General features: G+C 40.2%; 1 protein-coding gene across 2 annotated transcripts; it reads right to left on the reverse strand.

Moving 5' to 3' along the window:
• Nucleotides 1-291: 291 nt before the first annotated feature.
• Nucleotides 292-23,525, reverse strand: slc7a10a (solute carrier family 7 member 10a). Of its 2 annotated transcripts, none has more exons than XM_018697469.2 (11): nt 23,306-23,525; nt 17,067-17,271; nt 15,920-16,071; nt 7,118-7,243; nt 4,641-4,794; nt 4,335-4,458; nt 4,077-4,180; nt 3,803-3,899; nt 3,548-3,697; nt 2,320-2,497; nt 292-2,218 (listed from the first exon to the last, which is right to left on the reverse strand). In XM_018697469.2, exons 1-11 carry the CDS (start codon nt 23,409-23,411, stop codon nt 2,118-2,120), a joined length of 1,497 nt encoding a protein of 498 aa, XP_018552985.1. In that variant the 5' UTR covers nt 23,412-23,525; the 3' UTR covers nt 292-2,117. The 2 variants fall into 2 exon arrangements, with proteins under 2 accessions (XP_018552985.1, XP_050932336.1); XM_051076379.1 differs by lacking the exon at nt 23,306-23,525 and adding an exon at nt 22,392-22,562.
• Between the last annotated feature and the right edge of the window lie 1,087 nt (nt 23,526-24,612).

Genomic DNA, 24,612 nt, shown 5'->3' on the forward strand with positions numbered 1-24,612 from the left:
GATGAACAAAATACAAAAGGGTTTATCACTTTATTTGCAATATTTTGTCAGTAATTTAACTGTATTTGTAGTGACTCATCACCTTTGTACTATTAGCTAAATGCTAATATCAGCTGCCAACATGCTCACAGTGACAATGCTGCTGATGTAGGTATCGTGTTTCCCACAGCTGCCATCTTAGTTTAGCGTATTAGCATCCTCACATTTGTTTATTAGCGGCAAGTCATCAGGTCAATCAGAAATTTTGACCTGACGATGGCGCTTATTCTCCACCCCCCAAAAAAGTTCTACTTCTCAGAGGTTGCTATATTTAATAAGCAATTACATTGTTATTCTTGTACAACTTTACACTCTTTTACAAAACACAGAGGTACATCCATCAATTGTACAGTATGTAAATGTATCACAACATGTCTGAAGGAATGATCTTTGTAGGAGTCCCTGGCGCATTTGTAATAGTAATTTTTTTTTCCTTTACACAGTATTTACAGATCTCAACTGAATTAACAGCACCTGGACATTGCAGACAGACATGCATGTTGTCTTAAGTGTGCGTCTGTGGACTTGATGCAGGGGGATATTCCCAGGACCTGCTGCTAGCCAGGAAAGGGGCTGAGTTTTCAGTCCAAGTTCCAACCTGCTGGTTTTACATCATGTTAAAAAGACCACTGGCCCAACCCTTTATATGTTCTGTTGTATACACAACATAAACAGCTTATACAAGAGATTACCCAAATACATGTCAACACCAATATCCCTGGGACCACAGTGAATTAGCATATTGTATCATGGTAATAGTACCATAACTTCAGTGAAGAGATCAATTTGACCGAAATAATTTGGCGGCAATTTAGTATTTAAATTGGGCCGTAATAAGTCAGTATATTGTCAACAAGACAACAGGAAGGGGTTATAGCAGGCCAACGGGACTCTAATTAAATCAATCACATTAAGTTAATCTATAAGTCACTGGCCATGGGTCATTGCAGTGATGATGTGTCTTTGGGGAAGTAGGAGCAGGACCATGCACAAGTAAACATCCACTGCCAACCGTCCACCGATCTGTCAGTATGATTCTGCTAATGTTATCCAACAACATGTTAATGGAAAGTACTGTCATAACTTCAGGTGAGAAATGTGAAATGTAATAACTGTCTTGGCAGGTCAAGCACCTTGTGAGAGTTCACAGTGGCATTCCCAGAGAAACATTAAAAACCTGGAAGAGCAGCCTGTCATCATGTGTTATAAAGATGCAGCTTATTCATTTCTGAGACAGTTGGCAGTTATTCAAGCTGAAGCCACAAACTGTGATCGTCCTGCCTCTCCTGTCCTGTAAATATTGCTGGGAAAGATAAGTGTCATTGTGTAGATCACTTCTCTAATAAGAACACAAAGGCACCTACAGTATCTCTCAGGAAAAAGAAGTGATATAATAACAAAAGTAAAGGGTGTAAAGTTAAAGGAATGGCTAGGCACTGTAGCCAGGCAGAGATACAGACAGAAAAATACTCATTCACAGAAGACAAACAGTAAACGTCCTGTGAGTGATTAGTGAAATAGAGCTTGAGATAGCAGCAGTAATAGAGAAGTATTGCTAAAAGCAAAAACTGCTTGCATATTTACCTCATAAAGTTATTCCGCACTCAAAATACCCGCACAAACCAATACACTATACCAACGCATACATTTCATAAGGCACATTAGCACAAGGATTTAGTAATAAAAGAAAAGGATGTTGGAAGTGAAGCAGAGGATGACAGAGAAATTCCTTGAGCAAGTAGAAGGCAGAAGATGAGATGAACATCCGAATGAAAGAGAAAACTTGGCATACTGGTGAGGAGAACGGATGGACAGCACTACCAAACCAACCAAATAAAAACACATGCCCCAGCTTTAGGGCTAAACATGCTAATGCCCTAAATATGACCATCCGCTTCTTTTATGTTGGGGCTTCGCCGCTGCTCCAATCAGGCTGCACCTATGCATGAACACAGGGAAATTCATCTCTTCACCACTCACAACCTGACCAAACAATATGAAAAAACAAAACAAAACAAAACAAAATCTGGAAGTACAGTTGTTGATGTAAAAAGGGAATTCCTGGTTGACTGCACTGCTCAGTCATTGGCTTTGGAGGCAGTGAGGGGTTCAGTCTCTGAAGGGTCTTCCTGAGGAAACACCACATAACACACCTTCTGACCCATATACGTGACTCTTTCTGCAATACAAAAGACAACAGGACATGTTTTAATTACATGGACTAACTGCGAACATATCCAAATATTTTCTCTTACTCGACTGTGGCATCGACCAACTCACCGACTACCCTGTAGATCCATTTGGGTTTGTCCTTCCACTGAACACCCACAAAGTATACAGGGACTCCAGTCAGCATGATGACCATACCCAGGCCACAAACCACCGGCTCAGAGTACAGACTAAAGCACAGCAGCACAGCCCAGAAAATCATGTAGGTGATGGGGATCAACATGTTTACCTGCACATGATAAAAACACATTTTAAAATTCAATTAATGCAACAGATAATTTTTATATATGCGTTCTGACCATAATTAAGACACACATAATTCATCTGAGCGACCTTTGTGGCACCAGGGGGCGCCAAAATATTATCCATGACCACGAAGACAGTTCACTAACCAAAGAGTCTACTTTGCGCCCTGGACCACAACTTATCCTGATTCCGTCTCCACTTCCGCTGCTGAGGAAACAGTCTGGGTTCACAGTCTGACTGGACAAGCTGCTGCTCAGTCGAGGTGATAAGTCAAATATATTAACGTGTTAACTGAGGTTGTGGATATTTAAAATGCCGCTAACTACAGACTACCGCTGCCTATCGCAACTGTAGGTTAGCTAAGTTCGCTAATTAACGTCTATTGGCTACAGCTGCTTCACGCGCACATTTTCCAGCTTAACGCTCGGTTGTTTGGTTTATGTTATTAAATGCAGCCAACACAGTTACCCTCAATGTAGACCTACTTTTTTTTTTTTTAAATGTTGACATTAAGGGAAATAAGTCATAACGAAATTCATGCGAAGGTAAGCTTAACGTTATATTTTAGCGTCCTCATGTTAGATATAAACTTTCATTGTCATTTTAACTATCACTGCCATTTATCAGTAATATTATTACTATTGTTATTATTGTTGTTGCTGTTTGTCATTTAATAGAAGACCTTAAACACCAGACAGACTCTTTGAAATTTCATTCTATACATTTTTTTAATCAAATGTTTTTTTTTTTTCACTTTTAAATATCTACTCTTCAGTATGTTCTGCTGTTATTTTGCACCCTTTGCATTTATGTTGAGAGTACATACATGATTGAACATTTCCTAAATACAGTTGATAAAGTGACATGTCGATATTTGAGCAGAGAGTTTTGACCAGGAGGCACCAGTTCAGTTAATTTGAGGTTAACTGTAGAGAGCTGTGGATTGATGGTTAAATAACACTCAACAAGGTCGCATAACAAAAAAAAAAAACCTAAGTGACATTTTGTTCTTGCCATTGATATTAATTTGTACCTTAATGGGTCTGGCCAGGTTGGGTCTCTTCTTGCGGAGGTAGAGGAGGCCGGCGATGGTTACGCCATAGGACAGATAGTTGATAAAGGACACATAGTTGATCAAGTTGTGCATCTCTCCAATACACAGGATGACAATTGTGGCAATGCACTGTGGGACATGAGACATAGTGTCATGGGGACTCATTTTACCTGTTTTGCTCTGTGTCATTGTGGCATTAGACAAGGTAGACAAAACTGGCAGTACAGTACTTACACAGACCAGCAGGGCAGGGATTGGAGTGCAGTTCTTTAGGTGGATCATAGCCAGTAGATAAGGCAGGTGACCTTCTCTGGCCCCCGAGAAACACAATCTACAAATAGACAGACACACAATTCTTTGCATGTATGTCCAGGTTTACTAAATATGTTAGAAGTAACTCCTGACATCCTTGTTTTTATTTTGAGAACATAATATCCAGTCATAAAAATACATTAAAATGAGGGTTTGCATGTTGCATTCACTCCAAAGCAAAGTGTGTGTGTTCTACCTGGATGAGGTGAACAGATATCCATTGATTCCTCCAAAGGTGGACAGAGCTACAGAGATTGGCATCACCCAGGAAAACATCCCCAATAGCTTCTCTCCAAATGTCTGGAACAACACAACAACATTGACTTGTGCTTAATTTCAAATTGTTTCAGACAATATATATTTCCAGATAGCTGTGACTCTTGTTTTGTAGCATATAAACTGCTGTGAGCTCCAGTTTTATATGAAACATTCATAGAGATGGAGCGCTGCTTACCACTGCCACAGCATTGGAGGCCAGCAGCTCCTCAGGGGTCATGGAGGAGAAGTACGCAATGTTGGTCATGGTGTAGACCAGGGTCACCAGTGGGATTGAAATGTAGATGGCACGAGGCAGGTTCCTCATTATAGGAAAAATAACAATGATATAAGTAAGGACGATAATTCAGAAATTGGTGTTTCAGCGAACTGAGTAACTGAGGTGGACATGTACTGAAGACGCAGGTGTAACCAATTAGACCAGTAATGTGTCCGTATTAGCTTATACTGTATGAAAAACTGTAGAAATATGTGCGTGCCGTACTTGCGTGGCTCAACGACCTCCTCTGTCACGTAGTTGAGGAAATTCCAGCCGCTGTAAGCAAAGGAGGCCTGGAGGAAGGCCAGAGCTATCTGTCCCACCGAGGGGTCCTGACTAAATTCAAAGGCCACACTGGGCCGCAGGGCATCATAGTGACCTGTAGGCAGGTGAGAGAAAAGCAGGGGTAGATGAAACAGTAAAAAAGATCACAGTCTTGTTTGGCTCATATCACGTTTTAGATTTTATGTCTCCGGCGGTGGGGGGAGTTATACAACCCCTGGCAAAAATTATGGAATCACCAGTCTCGGAGGATGTTCATTCAGTTATTTAATTTTGTAGAAAAAAAGCAGATCACAGACATGACACAAAACTAAAGTCATTTCAAATGGCAACTTTCTGGCTTTAAGAAACACTAAAAGAAATCAAGAAAAAAAGATGTGTTAGTCAGTAACAGTTACTTTTTTAGACCAAGCAGAAGGAAAAAATTATGGAATCACTCAATTCTGAGGAAAAAATTATGGAATCATGAAAAAACAACAACAAAAGAACACTTCAACACACCACTAGTACTTTGTTGCACCACCTCTGGCTTTTATAACAGCTCGCAGTCTCAGAGGCATGGACTTAATGAGTGACAAACAGTACTCTTCATCAATCTGGCTCCAACTTTCTCTGATTGCTTTTGCCAGATCAGCTTTGCAGGTTGGAGCCTTGTCATGGACCATTTTCTTCAACTTCCACCACAGATTTTCAATTGGATTGAGATCTGGACTATTTGCAGGCCATGACATTGACCTTATGTGTCTTTTTTCAAGGAATGTATTCACAGTTTTTGCTCTATGGCAAGATGCATTGTCATCCTGAAAAATGATTTCATCATCCCCAAACGCCCTTTCAATTGATGGGATAAGAAAAGTGTCCAAAATGTCAACGTAAACTTGTGCATTTATTGAAGATGTAATGACAGCCATCTCCCCAGTGCCTTTACCTGACATGCAGCCCCATATCATCAACGACTGTGGAAATTTGCATGTTTTCTTCAGGCAGTCGTCTTCATAAATCTCATTGGCACGGCACCAAACAAAAGTTCCAGCATCATCACCTTGCCCAATGCAGATTCGCGATTCATCACTGAATATGACTTTCATCCAGTCATCCACAGTCCACAATTGCTTTTCCTTAGTCCATTGTAACCTTGTTTTTTTCTGTTTAGGTGTTAATGATGGCTTTCGTTTAGCTTTCCTGTATGTAAATCCCATTTCCTTTAGGCGGTTTCTTACAGTTCGGTCACAGACATTGACTCCAGTTTCCTCCCATTTGTTCCTCATTTGTTTTGCTGTGCATTTTCTGTTTTCAAGACATATTGCTTTGAGTTTTCTGTCTTGACGCTTTGATGTCTTCCTTGGTCTACCAGTATGCTTGCCTTTAACAACCTTCCCATGTTGTTTGTACTTGGTCCAGATTTTAGACACAGCTGACTGTGAACAACCAACATCTTTTGCAACACTGCGTGATGATTTACCTTCTTTAAGAAGTTTGATAATCCTCTCTTTTGTTTCAATTGACATCTCTTGTGTTGGAGCCATGATTCATGTCAGTCCACTTGGTGCAACAGCTCTCCAAGGTGTGATCACTCCTGTTTTAGTGCAGACTGACGAGCAGATCTAATCTGATGCAGGTGTTAGTTTGGGGAATGGAAATTTACATGGTGATTCCATAATTTTTTCCTCAGAATTGAGTGATTCCATAATTTTTTCCTTCTGCTTGGTCTAAAAAAGTAACTGTTACTGACTAACACATCTTTTTTTCTTGATTTCTTTTAGTGTTTCCTAAGCCAGAAAGTTGCCATTTGAAATGACTTTAGTTTTGTGTCATGTCTGTGATCTGCTTTTTTTCTACAAAATTAAATAACTGAATGAACATCCTCCGAGACTGGTGATTCCATAATTTTTGCCAGGGGTTGTACTAACTTTCCTCACTAGCTTTTTCATGTTATATCTACTCATGTGCACCAGGGGTCACCAGTGTTAATACATTTTTGCTGCTGTAACAGAATGCACAGCAGTTTATTTCTCATGATCTCATTATTAGTTTTCATGTCTCCATTCTGTATATTTCTTATTCGATGCATAGTTCATGGTATATAATTTTTATTTGAGTCTCCTTTCCGTCTTAGTGGGTTTTACTGCTGTTATTTTGCACAGAACCATATTGCTAAACTTTAACACTGTTAAGTGCTGCTTTTTAATGACACAACATTTTTCCCTTATTTTATTTTTTTTTACTTTTGAATCCTCAAAAGTGAATCCAGTGACCAATAAATTTATTTACTTTAATTATTTACTATGTACAGTTAATTTTTAGACCAAACCACTATGATACCAAAATACCTTACCAAACCACATCAGTTGTGTGTGTGTGTGTGTGTGTGTGTGTGTGTGTGTATACGTGTGTACACCCATGCGCATGCGTGCATTTACCTCTACAGATCTGGACGAGTCCTACCACTATGATGAGTGCCAGAGCGAGGAGTTTTCCAACAGTGAAAACATCCTGGATTCTCGTTGCCCATCGCACACTAGAGCAGTTCACCCAGGTCAGGAATACTGCAAACACACACACAAATACACAAAGAGAAAAGATAAATACACTTTTATGAAATAAGACCTTAACCTCAAGGGGAAAAACAGCACGGTTATTCACCAGCAGGATGTGCTTTATATAAAAAGCACCAAGCTGAAGTTAGCCTGCGGTGGGATATTCCCCAGCTGAGTGCTAACTTAAATGTCACTAACTCTGTTAGTAGAATCTGTTCTGACAAGCAGAGAGCACACGCTCACCGCTCTGCCTCTGTGTATTATAAACTGCCCATAATATAATTTAGATTTTTTATTAAAAAATCTAAAATCTTAAAAATCCAATTTAAAGATTCTGTAGACTGCGTAAGACATACACATATGGGCAGGAAAGCAAACATTAAACTGAGAAATTCCATCTCTCTATATAAATACATTTATGCTGCCACTATAGAGTGAAACATACTGAACATGCCTGTGACAGTTCAGACTGACTGATGGAGACAATGATTGTACATTGTCTCACAGACTCCACATTGTGGAGCACACTGAGGTAAAAGAGGGAACATCTTTCCTGTGAAAACAGACAGAAGTCTATGGTGTTGGACACTTCCTACCTCCTGTTTCCTACTGGCATAAAGCATGTGTGTGTGTGTGTGTGTGTGCATGGGTGTATGTGTATATATGCCCCTGCTCCCCACACCGCTCCCTAAACCATTGTCCTTCACACTGACCCTCAGTTTTGTCTGTTTACAAGTGCCACCATAACAAGGCCTGGCTGAATTCCAAGTGAGCCAAACAGAGCGAGTGCAAGTGGCTCTCCAGTTGCCCTCCAACTCAAGTGCAGGCTTATAAATGAGAGGTAAACCCAGTAGCTCAGAGGAAGAGTGACAGAAAACATCACAAGACTTTTGTGTAGTTTAACTACTTGTACTAACTTGTACACATTATGCCACACATTTGAGCCTGAAAAATAATGTACCATAACTACAAATATGCAGTTATTGTACATATGTACAATATGTACATGAGCCCCTGTCAGACTTGCACCTTGTTACATTTCTGTTAAGACTGCAATCTTGCTAAGTTGAATTTTTTTGGACAATTTCAACATGTCTGAAGTCTAAATTAATACTGTCACATAAAGGGTATAATATACACAAGACTGATAGAGTTGATAAAAAGTGAAAGGTATTAAATGCATGTTGCTCTGTCGTAAGAATACAGTAGATTTGTCTGCTAATTATATTTTATACACAAAGGAAATCACCTTAAGAATCAATGAAATCCCATATGAATAATGAACCAATTGAAGTTTTAGAGGAGAGTCCACTGTCTATCAATCATGGGTTGTCATTCAGTGTATTACACTTGTGGTGTCATGCAAGGGGCTGTGCAAGATTAACACACTAAATTTAACTCAAAATCTAAACGTTTATACAGTACTGATAGTATAAAATTGGACTTGACCACTTTTTAGGCTTTGTTCAGTGTAACAACAATTATTATACGTTTAGCTACGTACCTACATACACACCTGCTTGTTAGAAGTATCTGGCCCCAATTTAACATTAAATGTATTTTGTCACTGCCGATTTCTGACTTTTTAAAAGTATTCATTCACAGTAGCATCCTGTTTGTTTGCTTTGCCACTCAGTGATGAGGAGGGGGTGTAGATTAAAAAAAAAGTTACATAAAAATATAACCACTATTTCTCATCTTCTCAATGACAAACTGTGTTAACAGGAAATAGCTGCATGTGCCCTGACCGTTATTAACACTGACCATTACTTGTGTCTCACATGCACTCATCCATCACCGGAGCAAAGTTCTCCTCCCACCACAGAATAGCGTGGCATCAAGAGCTAGAGATTAGGAAGTGATTTAGCCTGAGGGGTGGGTGTGATTGTCTAGACTCTCCATCTTTCTGTGCCCTCTTTTGTCCTGTTTCTCTGCTCTCTATCTTATTCAATCTCTGTATTTCTCAGTTTCTCTCCTGACCTTTCAGTCCTTCTTCATTTTACACACAAACACAATCCCTTGCAGCGGCTATACAGCAATGTATGCGTATGTGTGTGTGTAGAAGCATATATGGGCAGGGGTATTATCAACCATGTCATCCATCACTGGGGCAAGGTTCCCCTCCCACCACAGAAATCTGAACAAACTGCTTCCGCTGGCACACTCACACTCACATACACACACGTGTGAATTTTTGGCAGGAGGTTTTGGTGGCACCGGGCAGAGCTTTCTCTCTCCTACAACACCGTGGTGTTTTATAGTCAATTACCCCAGGGGTGTTACATGCGTTTCCGTTCCTGTGTTCCTGTGAAACCCCAGAACCACCACCTCCCCCAGCTTCCCTCTGTGTTAACCCTGACAGGAAGGAGGTGCCAGCAGGCTTTGAATGTGACAGCGCAGGTAAATCTGTGTCCCGCCATCACAACTTCTATTGAAGGCTGCCTCAGCACTAGAATACTAAACTAATTACTGCTTTTACTTTTAATGGATTCTGATCCCAACTCAGTGCAGATTTATCAAGGGGCTTTGACCTCAGGAACGCCTCCTCCTAGTCCAGGATCTGGTCACTGGAATAACCTCCCCAGTCCTGTCTGTCCACCACATGGTATCTGACACTAGAATTTCTTCAGACTACAGTAAATCTACATGTTTTACTTTGGGTCAAATAAATGCAGAGGCATTATTACAACTAACATTATACAGTCCACAATATACTGTAGAGTAGGGTAAGATGAAAGGAAGGCTGCACCAAACTATCACTGTTGATTTTTCTTTATTTAACTCATATTTGCACCTCAACTCCTGTTTTTTAAAGCAGATGTAACTAAGACACAGATGGGACTGCATATAATTATAGTTGTGAAATAATAAAGGTCAGAGTGATTTTATAGGAGAAGAAGCAAAAAATAATCTTGGAAAAGTCTTTTTTGTAGTTAACAGCAAATATAATGAATAATAAATTGCCAAATTATACATGCTTATCTGCACTAAACTACCCTTCAGAAAAAAACAGATGTGAATATTATAAAGATTAAAAAACATAAACCTGGTTGGACTACTTTTTACTACAGATTTTTGTTTTTGTACAGTTTGCCTCTGGGGCATGACCTAAACCAGTGTCAGCCTGCTGTGACAGCAGAAAATTACACCAAGGATTCCTGAGTGACAGGAAGAGACTTTTTTCCATTCAGCTCTCACAGACGTATGTGTAGACATGTATATGAATTAAGGTTACACACTAAACAAGTGACATTCCTCTTTGTTTTTAATGGCAGGTTGGTTCTTACTGTGGTGCATTCACATTTTACTGTATTCACTCTTTAACAGACAAGACGCAATGTTGCTTTGAGAAAATACTGCAAGTTTTTATTTTTATTATTTCTCTATTTTAACATAGGGGATGTTTGCAGTTTCCAGGAAGAGTTTGAGGTTTTTTTCTCCACAACAGAACAAAGCTGCTGGAGGGTTCAAAGTCATCCTTATCCCCAGATGGACTTTTTGTACTTTTCCTTTTTTTCAATGAACCACCCTGATTTTTTCCATCTGCAGAGCAGTTGTGGCTTTTAGTCTGGTGACTGACCATGATCCCTCAATCAAACTAAATGAGATCTGCACAGCACTCAGTATAACAAGTCCAGCATGGTCAGGGAATCTGTGCCAGCATCATCAACACAAAAAAATAATTTGCACATGATGTCTGTGTCTCAGCCTGCATACCATGCACTGCTTCTGTATATTCCACTACTATAGTTGTATCATTGCTCTGACTTTAGGGAGGGCTCTTTTCCAAACGCTCAGAGTGCAGAACAATGAAACAACTTGAGGCACAAAGGAATTAAATGTTACACAGTGTGCCTGTTAAGGACAATCAGCCTCTGGCAGCAATTCAGTTGTTTGGATGGATCTGGTCAAAGCAAATGAAAATAACAAAATAATTTTTTTGCAAATGGAAAACATTTAGAAGAGGAAAAAAGTCAAAAGTAGAGGGACCAGAATCCATTAAAAATATTTAGTGGGGCACCCTGGTGGCCTAGAAGTTAAAATGCCACTCACTCTCTCTACAAGCTTGCTCTAACTACAGCACAAAAGATTCTGACACAGCATTATTATTTTAAAATTGACAGATAAAACACAAACTAGGTTTAATTAATTTTGGATATTAATTATATCATTGTTTCTTTTAGTTTAGTTTGAATTATTGGAATAATGGCACGATTTCTCAGGCTTGTTTTGTGGAATATGTCAAAGTCATCCATCAAAACCAGTGGGAGAGATGTGACATCTGATTGGCTGAAATGTAGTACCACTCCTTCTCTTTCTACCACTGCTGCACAAACTCACCGATGTGGAACACACGTGGTGACTAAAATAGGCCCCATGCTGCGTGAGTGAAAAGTGTGAAGTGTGTATACCTCCTGTTTTCAAAAGCAGAAAATAGGGATTAATGGGTATGATGTGAAATAACTGATTCTTGGATCAGTGAGAACTGTCACAATCTTTTACATTTTCAAGAAATTATACATACATACGCTCTATTGTACATTGTGGGTAAATGTACCTTTTGCAGAGTGGCAGTTTCTGTCTGGTAAAAGTGATCAATATTTGACTAAATAAATATGGGTTTACAGAGTAAATCTCCTGAAATGGTTATTCTAGGCACATCACCATGCTTCTGTGGGCTGTCCAGTGCTCCTATTCTTAGAAGAACACAACCAGCCCACAACTGGACCTGTCTGGTTTTCACCCACCCTCACACACACTCAGATACACACACACACACACACGCACACACGCACACAGATACACACACACACACACACACACACAGACACCTGGGTCACTTGTCACTCTCATGCAGTACACTGCAGGGGAGGAAGGAGGGGGGACACACATCTAAGCTGACTCACATTCATAAACAATTCACTGAGTAAAGTTCAGTTGACATATCAAGGGCCTTAATAAGACTCAGCAGTGCAGAACAACATTTAATCCAGTTAATCTCGCCAAGTGTTTCAGAAAAACACTGCCCATAAATTGCTGAAAAATGTTTATGATTTACCCTTGACAGCCAAGATACTGAATGTTCTTTCCCAAAGTGACTTGGCATGTTATGTACGCCTTGAGAGTGGCTCACTGCGCTGTCCACTGAGCTGTGTAAACCTAAGGCTAAAAGAATGTGTGACCTTTGAATGAGAATAGAAATATGTCCTCTGCTTTAAGTAAAGCCTGTTAGAGAGCTAACCAAAAGTTTACTATATACACCACCAGCTTTTAGAGGAGCAATATGTCTCACTTCCACACACCTGCTGTTGGTGTTTAAGGGTGATGGAGCAACAGTGAAAAGATTTATGAAACTGTTTACCATCAGTTACTCTTATCATCCGAGATTCTTGAGGGTTTCAGAGAAATATCTTCTCTATCTGTTATCAGAGCCTTGTTGGATCTGACACTTTCCCTGCTCACAAGCTGCTGATAAAGTTTCAAACATAAATATTAAAGCTTATATAACTGCTGATTACAGATAGTATATGTGATGCTGTGGACCCGAGAGGAGGAAAGGGGTGGTACCAAGCAGCCAATAGGAACATCAAACAGCCAACTAGAATGCCATCTGGCCAATTGGATCCTCCATCATTGATGTGCAAGGTGTCCTGCCCATTTCCTGTTTCCATGGCGCTCAGTGACAGGAGCGTCACGGTAACCACTGCAAAACAATGCACAATGGCGTGGACACACCCTCTCATTAGCGGCGTCCACAAAGGCTGGCACCATTATGTAGTCTGACAGTGATACTGCCACACACACATACACACACACACACACGTGCGCACACTTGCACCACACTGAAGAGTACAACACATAAACACACTCACAGTGTGGGCCACTGGCCTGACTAGGCAGCAGTTGTAACATTCTATCGCCAAAAATAGTGGAGGTGTTCTCTGCAAATGCTAACCCCAGCCTGGCACATGCACACGCTCTCATGCACAGATACCTCTCCTGTCTATCCCCCCCTTTTGCCTTTCTCCATCCAGTTCAGACAAGACCAAACTGGCTGACTTGTCGACCAGATACATGCAGTCTGCTTTTCCTGCTGGCTATTTAAGTACATATAGCTGTACTCCAGCATTTCATGGAAAGGTGTTGATCAGAGGCTGAAAATAGAGCACAGCGTTGGAATTATCAAATGACAATGGCAGCCATCAGCACACTGTGAACTATCACAGTATCATAATATCTTCCAGCCATGAGATGAAAGTAGCTGGGTTTGGTTCTGCAGAGTTTGATATACCCTTTGGAGTTTTGGGGCTTTTTCCTTGTTTTATATTTGTAAAGCCAGGTGGGACCAGGTGTGAGGACCTCGTACTTACTGGATCCTATAGTTTACCCAGCTGAATGGACAGATTTGTCTAAACAGAGACTCTTGCCTTTTCCTTTGTCTCATTTGTTTCCTGAACACTTACAATTGATCTAGCATCATTCAACGCTCAATCTGTATTTCTTCAATCAAATGTAAGTTTGCGCTGACCCTTAACACCAAGATCAGTTGCTTGTAATGCTGATCTAGGAAAGGATGTGTGCTCTAATATTCATCTCACTGGGAGTCACTCTGGGTCATTCAGTCAGATGACCTAAATGTCTAAAGCAACAGAAGGTCTGAAGTGTGATACTGTGAACCAGGATGTCTTGATGACCAGCAAAGCAGCAAACAGGAATGTAAACCGGCCAGTCACAACATCAACACACCAGTAGGATCCTCTGAAACTCATTTTTAAAGTGTCAACAGTTCATCATCTGAAAGTCAAACTGACAAACCCGACCAACATTCCTGCCATCAACCAACGTGTTAGTTTAGAAACGCTGAGCAAAACTTCTTCAGGCTTTGACTAACAACAGTCAAAGTGATTTTTTTTCCTCTTCATGACATGACTACATTTCTGTGAACAGGCAGTTTACATCATCAAAGAATGTGCTGTGCTGTAATTTTTGGTTTTAGGGAATAGTTCAGCATTTTAGGAAACATGTTTTCTTACCAAGAGTTACCACTCCAATACAACAGCTTTCCTTTAAATATGAGACAACTGCCAGGGAACGGTTAACTTAGCATAAAGACAGGAAACAGGGAATGTTAAACTAAGAACAAAGAATCATTAGTTCATTACAATTTTTTTGTTTTGTACTTTATTCACTTTTTTTACTACTGTGTACACTCTGTGCCTATATACCTGTTGAGATTCATGTAGCTGTAGAAGGTGAAGACGTCATGTTAAACATATCCATATGTTCTGTGTTGAAGCTTTTATTCCCTGGGGTTGTAATCTGACCCCCACCATAGATACAGCTGACGTCAGCGTGTGAGTGTCTTAAAGCTTCTTGATAATTGGTTACTGTTAGGTTGTTTTCAGGAAAAGGCCCAATTATGATCCTCAGCCTTGTTTCCAAGAATACTACAAATTGTGAATTAACCTTCTTTGGAGAGACTCCTCTCTCTGACTGTGGTGATGAGGGTTGTTTGTCTCCTGATGTGCAATATACATATATTAATCCTCATCCCAGCAGTGTCTGGTGTGTTTATGTTCAGTGTAAACAGCTAGCCTGGCTCCAAAGGTAACAGAATATGCCTCTAAAGCTCACTATTTAACACATTATATGACAATGGCACCTGTACAAAAACTGCAATGAAAAAAACAAGTTGTAGTTTTAGATGGGACAGTCTGTCAAAAATGTATTTGTCAGGAACAATGAATTCATGGAGTCTTAACAGCACCTTGAGGTTGCCAGGCTCTTTTCCCTATTTCTTGTCTATGTGAAGCTAAGCTATAAGAATGGTGTAGTGCTGCAATTTATTTTTCACAAAATGTTTAACTATTCCCTTTGACACATGATTATTTGCTTTTTAGTCAGCAACTGCCTAACTACACAACATTTTTACCCCATCCCCCCTTCCTCTCTCTGTCTAAACCCAACTGGTCGAGGCAGATTGCCGCCCACCCTGAGTCCGGTTCTGCTCAAGGTTTCTGCCTCTTAAAATTAAGTTTTTCCTTGCCACAGTCACCTAGTGCTTGCTCATGGTGGGATTTGTTGGGTCTCTCTCTGTAAATTTTATAAGATAAAGAGTACGGATTAGGCCTGCTCTGTATGTACAGTGCCTCGAGATAACTTCTAAAATTGACTTGACTTAACATGTAGATATACAGTACATCAGCTGAAAGTGTCCAGCCCGTCAACAGCATTGATGGTGATGAGAACATAGACAGTCTGGGCTAAATAATAAAGTGGATTGCCCTAAACTTGATCACAGTTTAGACTTTATCAGAACCTTACTGATTTTTGTTTAGACATCAGTGAGTTAAATAATTACTGACATTATTATTGTGCTTCTGTACATCACAGTTGTAAAACAATAGGGATTGTACCTACACCTTAATGCTGCATATTTTTTTTAATTTGAAAAGAAGCATTCAGTGTCTCCTAGCCTTTGCCCTTGAAAAATCTTCATCAATAGAAAATAAGAGGAAAAAGACTTGTGAGTTTATCATGCACTGAATGACTTGTGATCTCTTGGAAGCATAGTTGAAAAACATCATAGAAAAGCACAAACTTCATTGACTAAACACTAAATTATGACTAAAACTCATTAGACTAAAAGAGGATTAACTGGACTTTGGGCTGTTTGTGACTCACAGATACAAATGGTGGCAAGGAGTCTGGTGGCGATGTATGGAGGCAGGCAATTCTGGAAGGCCGGTTGCAAGACGTAATTAGAGAAGGTGAGTGCGATGACAGCCAGTGTAGTTGGATACATGATGAGGACGGCACTCCATAACAACAGGAAACTGTAGTACAAAGAGACAAAGAAGAGGCACTGGGTTTTGTATGTTACAGCTTCCACTCCTTCACATATAAATCAGATTTAGATGGAGAAGCTGTTGTGTGTTGACTGATACTTTCACAGGGAAGGGTCCCTCCCTGCAATTTTTCTATAACATCCTGATTTCATATTCACATGTATACTGAGCACTGGCCAGTACAACCACAGTTTCCTGCTGTTGATTTCTGTACTGCTTCACTGCAGCAGTCAGGGCTTGGTGACTCAAGGGTATTTGCATTTGCTATAGGAGATACCATATGAGTGAGAAAAACACTATACAGCCGGTGGAAACTATTATAGTAACATTCCGTATGCCTCATCTTACTGTGAATGACACTGACTTTCCTTATTGTAATATAATATAAATCCATCTTTATGACCTTTAACTTTAGCCTTTAACAGTTTTTAGTGTTGAAAAACTAAATTTGCAGTTTCCATTCTGACTTTCTAAGTCAATGCACTGTAGTTCCTATACAATTAAAGGTTTGTGAACCATTTGTCAGAGTGGCATGGGGGTTAAGTCCAGGGTTTAGCAGCTTTGGATTTACTAATGCATTTGTATTACTTCTTGTTTTATTTCTTGGTCTAGTTTTTTGATTGTTTATGTTTTAAATGTGGCACCGATGTATTTTTGTCCTGTTTTACACGTGCAAATGAATGAGCTAAACAAAGCTACACAGGACCAAACTAGTGTCCCCACAGGCATGCACAGTGCAGGGCATGTTTGACCTTCCTAGACTTACAGTAACACTCGATGATCAGCTGACAGATCACATGACCACATGAAAATCACAAGACCCTCAGAGCTGATTGGTTCCAGACATGCAGTCCTATTAAAACCAACCCTCGTGTGTATGGACCCTTTTTCATACCAAGTGCTGGAAACTTAAAGCAGTCAACATCAAACTTCTCAAAGCTGTTGCATGTAAAAGGACCCTGGACAAAAACAACAGTGCTTACCCCACTAGCCCTCCAAAGATTTCTGTCACATATGAATAGTCGCCTCCAGACTTGGGGATAGTGACACCCAGTTCGGCATAGCACATGGACCCAAGGGCACAGATCCCCCCTCCACAAACCCAAACGATGAGTGACAGTCCCACTGAGCCTGCATGCTCCAACACTCCTTTAGGAGAGATGAATATCCCAGAGCCGATGATGTTCCCTTAGGAGAGAAGCAAAGATTACGGTTATTTACACTTGCTTATAAATAAAAAAATAAGCATATTTAAACAGAGGGCACAAACCTTTGAAACATAAGCCTTCTTACTGTTACACATAAAGCCATCATACTTACATACATACAAACTTAAAATCATATTGCCCTCCAAACATTTAGAATCAAGTCTTTTTCAGATTTTTCTACTTAAGTAATCCCTTTTTTCTGAGCCTTGTCAATCCACATAATTACTCAAAGACAGTGTCCATATATACAGACAAGCTAAAGGAAAAACCAATATGTCATAGTATGGTGCTGGGCCACCACGACCCACCAGAACAGCTTCATTGTGCCCTGGCGTTGATTCTACTGGAACTGAACTACTGAACTCTACTGGAGGGATGGAGCACCATTCCTCCAAAGGTTATTCCCCCATTTGGTGTTTTGATGATGATGGTGGAGAGCACTGTCTAACACATCAGTCCCTATCTCCCATAGGTGTTCAGTTGGGTTGAGATTGTCATTGTCATTCACTCATGTTTCAGGTTTTTCCTTTATCACCATCTGTAGGTTTTACAGGCACAGACAAAAGGGAGAGAATTAAAACTTGGCTAGACAAAGAAAAAACAGCAGCCAAGAAATCCCTAGAGGCCTATTAAAACATCCCAAACATTTAAATTAAATCTCTAAGGATTTGTTTCAGCTGACTTCTGTTTCCTTTAATGACTTGTACAATCTCCCTAAACCACCTTATAATTAACATTATGTCATTACATCTGTGCCTTGTGGTGGATTGTGTGAATCTGTTTTTAACAGATTTTGTTATGTTCTATGTATTTGGTCATAAAATAAATGTAACAGTAGAACAGGCAGTGTATCTAGATACACACTAATAAAGACATCAAAGGTCAGAGGTTACCCAACCCCAATAAACTTTTTCCTGTTGGATTCTTCACTAAGGTTTACCAGAAAGAAAGAAGAGTGTGCAAGTGGAAAGAAGAAAAACAATAGTAAGACCAAAGCTTAATCACACATAAGGAAAAAGGGAAATTGTTAAATCTCTTCTTCTCCATTCACTTTGCATTGGGAAACAGCAAATTTTGGCATTGTAGCCTTCATTTGGTAAAGAGTGTTGTTGGATATGGAAATGCTGACAGACAAATCCACGTCCACAGCCTTGTCTTAGTGGACTGAAGCCCTCACCTCAGTGTTCTGTTCCATTACAGCAAAACAGGTGTCGATTACAGGCCCTATTGTTGACTTGTTTTCGTTTCTGTTATCAGATGCCTGCATGAATATTAAATAGTGAACTACCTCGTAAATTCAGCAAATTTATCCCCTCAGTCAAGTCATTGTTTATACTTGTGAAGTCACCTGACAGAAATCATAAACACAGGTTAATGATAAAAACTAGTGATCAGCTTTTACCATTAAAATCAGAGAAAAAGTAGAATTTTGTCATTGCTGTCACATGGTAACACATCGTCATATCTGTGACGGCTGTCAAATATAACTCTGTTTTCAAAAAATCTGGTTTTCTCCATTTACACTGCAGTCCCAGGCTGAGTCACTGCACCGGCATGAGTCATTGTTTCTGAGAGAGCATGGAGAGAGCAAAAACACAAAACCATGCAGCAGTGGTTCTGCAACACAAAATATGCACGTATGAACTAAACTGTCAGTGAAATTGTCCAGTGAGATCTTACCAGGTGCAAAAAATTCGAAATTCGGAAAAAAAAAAAGCTTTTGTATGATCATAAAAACGAGAAAGCAGCACAGAGCCCTACAGTGTACAATCAAGGTCGCCCAATCATTATAAAAGTAGACAGTTATTTTAAAGATTTTTTTTGCTTTGTTTGGTTCATTTAAAACATATCTGGGGGGCACCTCCAGTCAGAACAGTTGTGTTACTTCCAGGTTGTTACATGTAACATTTTAAGTCTTGACTTGTATGAACAAGTCTAAGCTTTTCTAAATCTTTTATCACAATACTGTGGCTGATTAATAATTTTCATAGAAAACAAACCTTAGCCCACAGAAATGTTCTATTTCAGTCAAACTAGTACTTGGAAAGAGAGGAGGGAACCAAGTTTTTTTGAATAGGTTTTTCAGGGAAACCCAACCAAATGATACAAAAAGTTGCCCAAATTATCATAAGCCATCAAAATAAGTTTTACACACATAGTTAATTTAAAAGTAATCCAAGTGAAAAACTTGTGCTGTAAATGTCGTTTTCGGTGTAGCGTAATTTGTTAAACTTGTTATGCCAGTTGTATAATTTATATTTAAACCACTGTGAGCAATAGAGTAAATAGAGGCAACACCTGTCCCAGGTATGTAATGACGCAACAATAATTATATTTTAAAATGGACCGGGTTAAGCCAATTGGGCCTTGTGGCATGGGGGAAACATGACTCATTGAGGTCAGCTGTCCCCCAAACAGGGATAAACAGAGGTTCCCTGGTGGCTCAGTTGGCTAAGACACACACTAACAAGCCACCATGTCATGAGTTCAGATCCATCATGGCATTCATGTCATCACCCCTATGAGAAAAAAAAGATAAAACAAAAACTAACACACATTAGAAAGAAACCAAACAGCAGCTGTCCAAGCAAAACATGTTTTGCACTGCCCTGAATCTTTTCTCCTTTGGACACTTTGGACAAACAGTCTTCACAATAATATGACTCTGTCCACTATAAACATTTTGGCTGCTGCTGAACCCAGTGAGGCACAGCGTCGCAGCTTCCCTGTTAGATCAGCTCTGAATGCTCTCTAATGATGCAGAGCTAGAGAGGAGGTCCGAACAGAGCATTTATCACTGTCAGATTTGATTGTGGAGGCCGTGGTGAGACGCAGAGCGGTTACATAATGCCCATGTTGTGTTTGTTATGTCATAAAGTTTGGCATTGCAGCTCAAAGTGTGAATCAGAGTCCTACTGACCCTCTCAGCCTCCCTGCACTGGATGAATAATTTTCTCAGGATTTCTGCTCAGATTAAACACTGTTTTATGTAAATCGTGGAAAAGAGTAGAGAAATATCCCCACCACCCTCCTGTATGAAACCATAATTTTATTTCAAATCTCAAAGTTTGAGTGAAAAAAATGTATGGTAGTACATGCAGTGTGTTTCTTTCTCGTCGCTGATCTGAACTTGTCCTACCAGCGTTAACAAGCCTGAAGCAGGGAGTGATTATAAGAATTCCCCCAAACAACAACAATCTGCAGGTGGTTGCTGGAGTGGAGGTGGAGCTAGTAAAGTGTGGGAATAGTGATTATTGTCACATTCACTGAAATGTCTTTCATGCGTTAATTCTTTGCATGCTTTTTTCCATATTACTAAATCTGCTGTTGTTTCAGATCCTGCCACGCCCTCCTGCCCTGTAGTAACCCCTGCTTTGCCATCTTTCAGCCATCTGCCCCTTCCCCCAGCCTACCTACACACCGGTTCCTAATTCCCTAGTAAAATTTTTACTGGACAGTTTCCACTCATTGTCTGCCAGATTTTCAATTGTACTGTAGTGTTCCAGTCTATGCCTGTTTTACCTACCTGCCTTACCTTTTTGGATTTAGCCCTCATGTGTTCCTTTTGCCTTTTGCCTGGTTAACCTGCCTGACTTCGCCTGCTGTTTGTCCTGGCCTGCTTTGGCCTGCTGAGCCATAATTAACTGTTTTGAACTTTTACCAGTATCTCTGAGTCTTGCTGTTGAGTCCTCTTAAACCTGAGCCATGACATTAATAAGTGTGATATAAGTGCATTTGTAGTACTAATAGTAGTACAGTAGTTGCATGCAGTGAGGCAGCAGTCATGCGCGTTTGTCAGCCTCAGTAGTCCACCTTATGGGAGCGTGGTGTTGGAGATGTGAGTAGGCTGTATCTGGTGGGTAGCAGCATGACTCAAGTTGTTTGTGTGTACAAGCTGCAAAGGCTTCATTCCATCTGTGCTTCACAGGAAAGACTTTGCAAGTGGTCATTATTAACCTGAGTAATTCATGTCCCTCTAGCCATAATTAATTGGACCAAACACATAACAGTGATATTGTGCAAAGCCTAATCATAGCTGTTGGTTTACTTTGAGAGTTTAGCAAAGGATTTGTACAGCTACTGTTTGCCAAATGAAAAAAAAAACTAGGTTAAATAGACAGGCAAAAAGCCCAAGTATTAAATGGGACAGTATCAGTTTCTATCAAAGCACAATAGACTTGACCTTGGCTGAAAAGATAAGCTGCTAAAATGATAGCATTACTATTGAAAGGGCTGCACAGCTGCCTTTTCCTTTACTTTCCTAATTCTTTAAATGTCAGAGATTGTGCTTCCACCTCACTGAGATCTAATTTAACAGATTATCATTTGCCCTTTGACAAAAAAAACTGTCTCTTTGGTCCTCTTTTTACCTCTCCATGTAGGTTTGTGTCTGTTTTGTTGGTGAAATACTTCCATTTGCTTTTCTTTTTTTTCACCACAAGTACAGTATATGAAACATAAGGATCAGTGAGCTGCAGGCACATGGGTTATAAACACTGGGGAAAAAAACTACAGTGGAAACCACCAGTTCTTCAGTCTATAATGTCCAACATCTGGCTTCAACTTCCAGTCATCTTGGTTTGTTGTGCCATCCCTTTGATTTAGAGGGGTCCGCCTGTTTGTGGTTTACTACCTCATCATTTGGTGATCCCATCTGCAGAGGCACAGTGGAGACTTATGGAGGTCATGGGAGTAATGTATGTTATCAGTGACACATTCCTAAATGTTCCATGATATCTAGCTTGCACCAAAGTCGTCCAGTTAAAGTCTTGACACATAGTCATAAATGAAAAAACTATTTAAAGTTGTAACTTCAAAGTTAAGAGGAATTTGTGAGGAATGTCAGTGTGCGGAATATCTATGCAAATAAGGTAATGAAAAGGGCACAGTGCTGATTTCTAAACAGCGGAGTAGGCCTGGTCTTAGAGGTTCAAGTTAACTATCAGGAGTGTACAATAAAAAAAAAGAGTTGGGTTAAAGTATCTTGAATAAACAAAATCCAAGAACAGACTGTCTCACACAAAACTGACATTGATGTAAATCAATAGCTGTGAACCCCCCCCCCCCGAAATATAAAGGCCAGAGTCTGCATGTACTCACATGCTGCGATCAGCTGCCAGCTGCCACATGGGAAACCCTCTGCATCACTGTCAGATAATAATAACACATAAGGCGAAACCTGTAGAGTTTCCTGCTGTAGATGATGATGTTCCTCTACTGAATACCGTTACAATGTGACACACATAAAATACATCCATCTTCCTACATACATCTACAGGAAACAACGCAACTTCCTGCCTCACAACAAACTTCACTTTCTATGGCCGCATGTTTCTTATATGAATTGCCTGTCTCGCAGCACGAGTACACTTATACTGTGGGCGGGTTACAATAGCATGATTGCAAGGAGCTACGTCAATGCCTTGCTTTACCCGCTGGACTACTCGGGGAAATTGAACCCCTAACCCCTGGTAGAGTGTTAATGCTCAACTGTTTCACAAAAGCACATGGAGACTGTGCTTTGTGCCTTTCAAGTTCAACATAAGAAGATCTAGCCACGTAGGCATGTCCATATTCACATCATCACCGACTGATGCAACACTTTCCACACATAACATAAACCCGGTGGTCCGGACTGGACCCGGACATCAGGGATGGTCGGCTCGTGCGTAAAACCGACCATTCAGTGCGTATTTTGGCGGTTTTATGCCAGAGTCAGACTGTTAAATCATGTCTTAATGTTAAGTCGAATTCATACACCTACAGAGTCCTCACAGTAAATCAGGACCCGAGCGTAAAGTGGCCCCGCTGTGGCAGACTCTTACTGTGTGTCATGATATTGTAAGTTTAACAAAAGAGCAACAGCTGCACATCCGCTTCGTTACAGTACTTCTCCCGCCAGCCGGCTGCTCAAACACGTTTCCTCTTTAACTTCTCCTTGTAGCTGAATTCACCGTGTCGATCCGCTCTTCATGAATACTCTATTTGTAAAACAAAAGCTGTCACACACTCACCGATGATAATAGCGCAAGCGCTCAAAAGTCCAATTTCTTTTTTCAGAGTGACTCTATCGTCCTTGGACGAGTTTTTATCCTTCTTCTTTTTCTCTTTGTCCTCCATCTCCTCCGCCTTGCAAATGTGCTTCCTGCCCGCCTCGGTCCGGTCCAGATACTGTACACTGAACCACGCTCCGCTCTCCAGGCTGCCCTTATAATATCCTACTGATGAACGGAGGAGGACATGCGCATGCGCACGACTCACCACCGACTGCTACCTTGTCTCAGGTATGTGATGTAAAGGTGTGGTAGGGTTGATCCACACCTGGGGCTTGGGGAAGGGGGGCGTAATTTCTTACCAGCAGTTTTATTTGTAAGAAAAGGTTTTTCTATGTTTTTTATGCTTTTTATGCCAGCAATCTCTGAAGACCTGAGGGGCCAGTTGGTTGAGTAGGTCAATAAAGGCTCTGAGATGTACTGGTGCGCCTTACCATTCAAAGCTGTAAAAGTTAAAATAAGAATTTTGACTCGTGTTGCATTTTGGACAAACTGCAACCGATTTAAAGATGATCTGTTTAAACAGTTAAAAAGGAAGTTGCAATAATCCAGATGAGAAGAGACAAAAGCATGAGCAATTTGCTCCAATTCTGCATTGGAAATAATAGATCTCAATTTAGCAATGTTCCTTAGGTGAAAGAATGAAGAACATGTCAGCTGCCTGACATGATTGTCTTAAGACAGGGAACTGTCCTAGAAAACCCTAAGGCTACATAAATTGGAAAAGAGTCTCTGTTTTTTCCGTATTCAACCAAAGAATCATCACTTAACCAAGACTTGATGGTAGTCAAGCAGGTATTTAGATCAGCAAGTTTAGACAGCTCATAGCGTCCATCAATACAAAAATATAAATGTATGATCTTCACACACATCCCTAAAAACACATCGTAAATGTGTCCTTGTCATGTATCATACAAAATTGTGGTGTACACAAACACAAATGTCAATCTCACTGTAGCCTCTAATCAAGATCATATATGGAAAGAAATTAATATACAGAGAATTTAATACAAGAACATTCTTTAAGCAGTATTATCTTCTTTTTTTTTCTTTTAGCCGATCACAAACTCTTGAACTTTACAACAGAAACACATTTCACAAAAACAGGTTGGCCCACATTAGGAATAGTCCTATTTTAAAAAGGCCTCAGGTGAGTTTGTTTTCCTCCTGCACTGCTGTAATATGAGCCTCTGCTCATTCTTTTGAAGTAGGGGGTCAGCAGAGTACTGTTCCACACATATCTCAAGTCAATAGATGTTAAATTTTTA

The sequence above is a fragment of the Lates calcarifer genome, linkage group LG2 (assembly GCF_001640805.2).
Source record: "Lates calcarifer isolate ASB-BC8 linkage group LG2, TLL_Latcal_v3, whole genome shotgun sequence".
Taxonomy (NCBI): domain Eukaryota; kingdom Metazoa; phylum Chordata; class Actinopteri; family Centropomidae; genus Lates; species Lates calcarifer.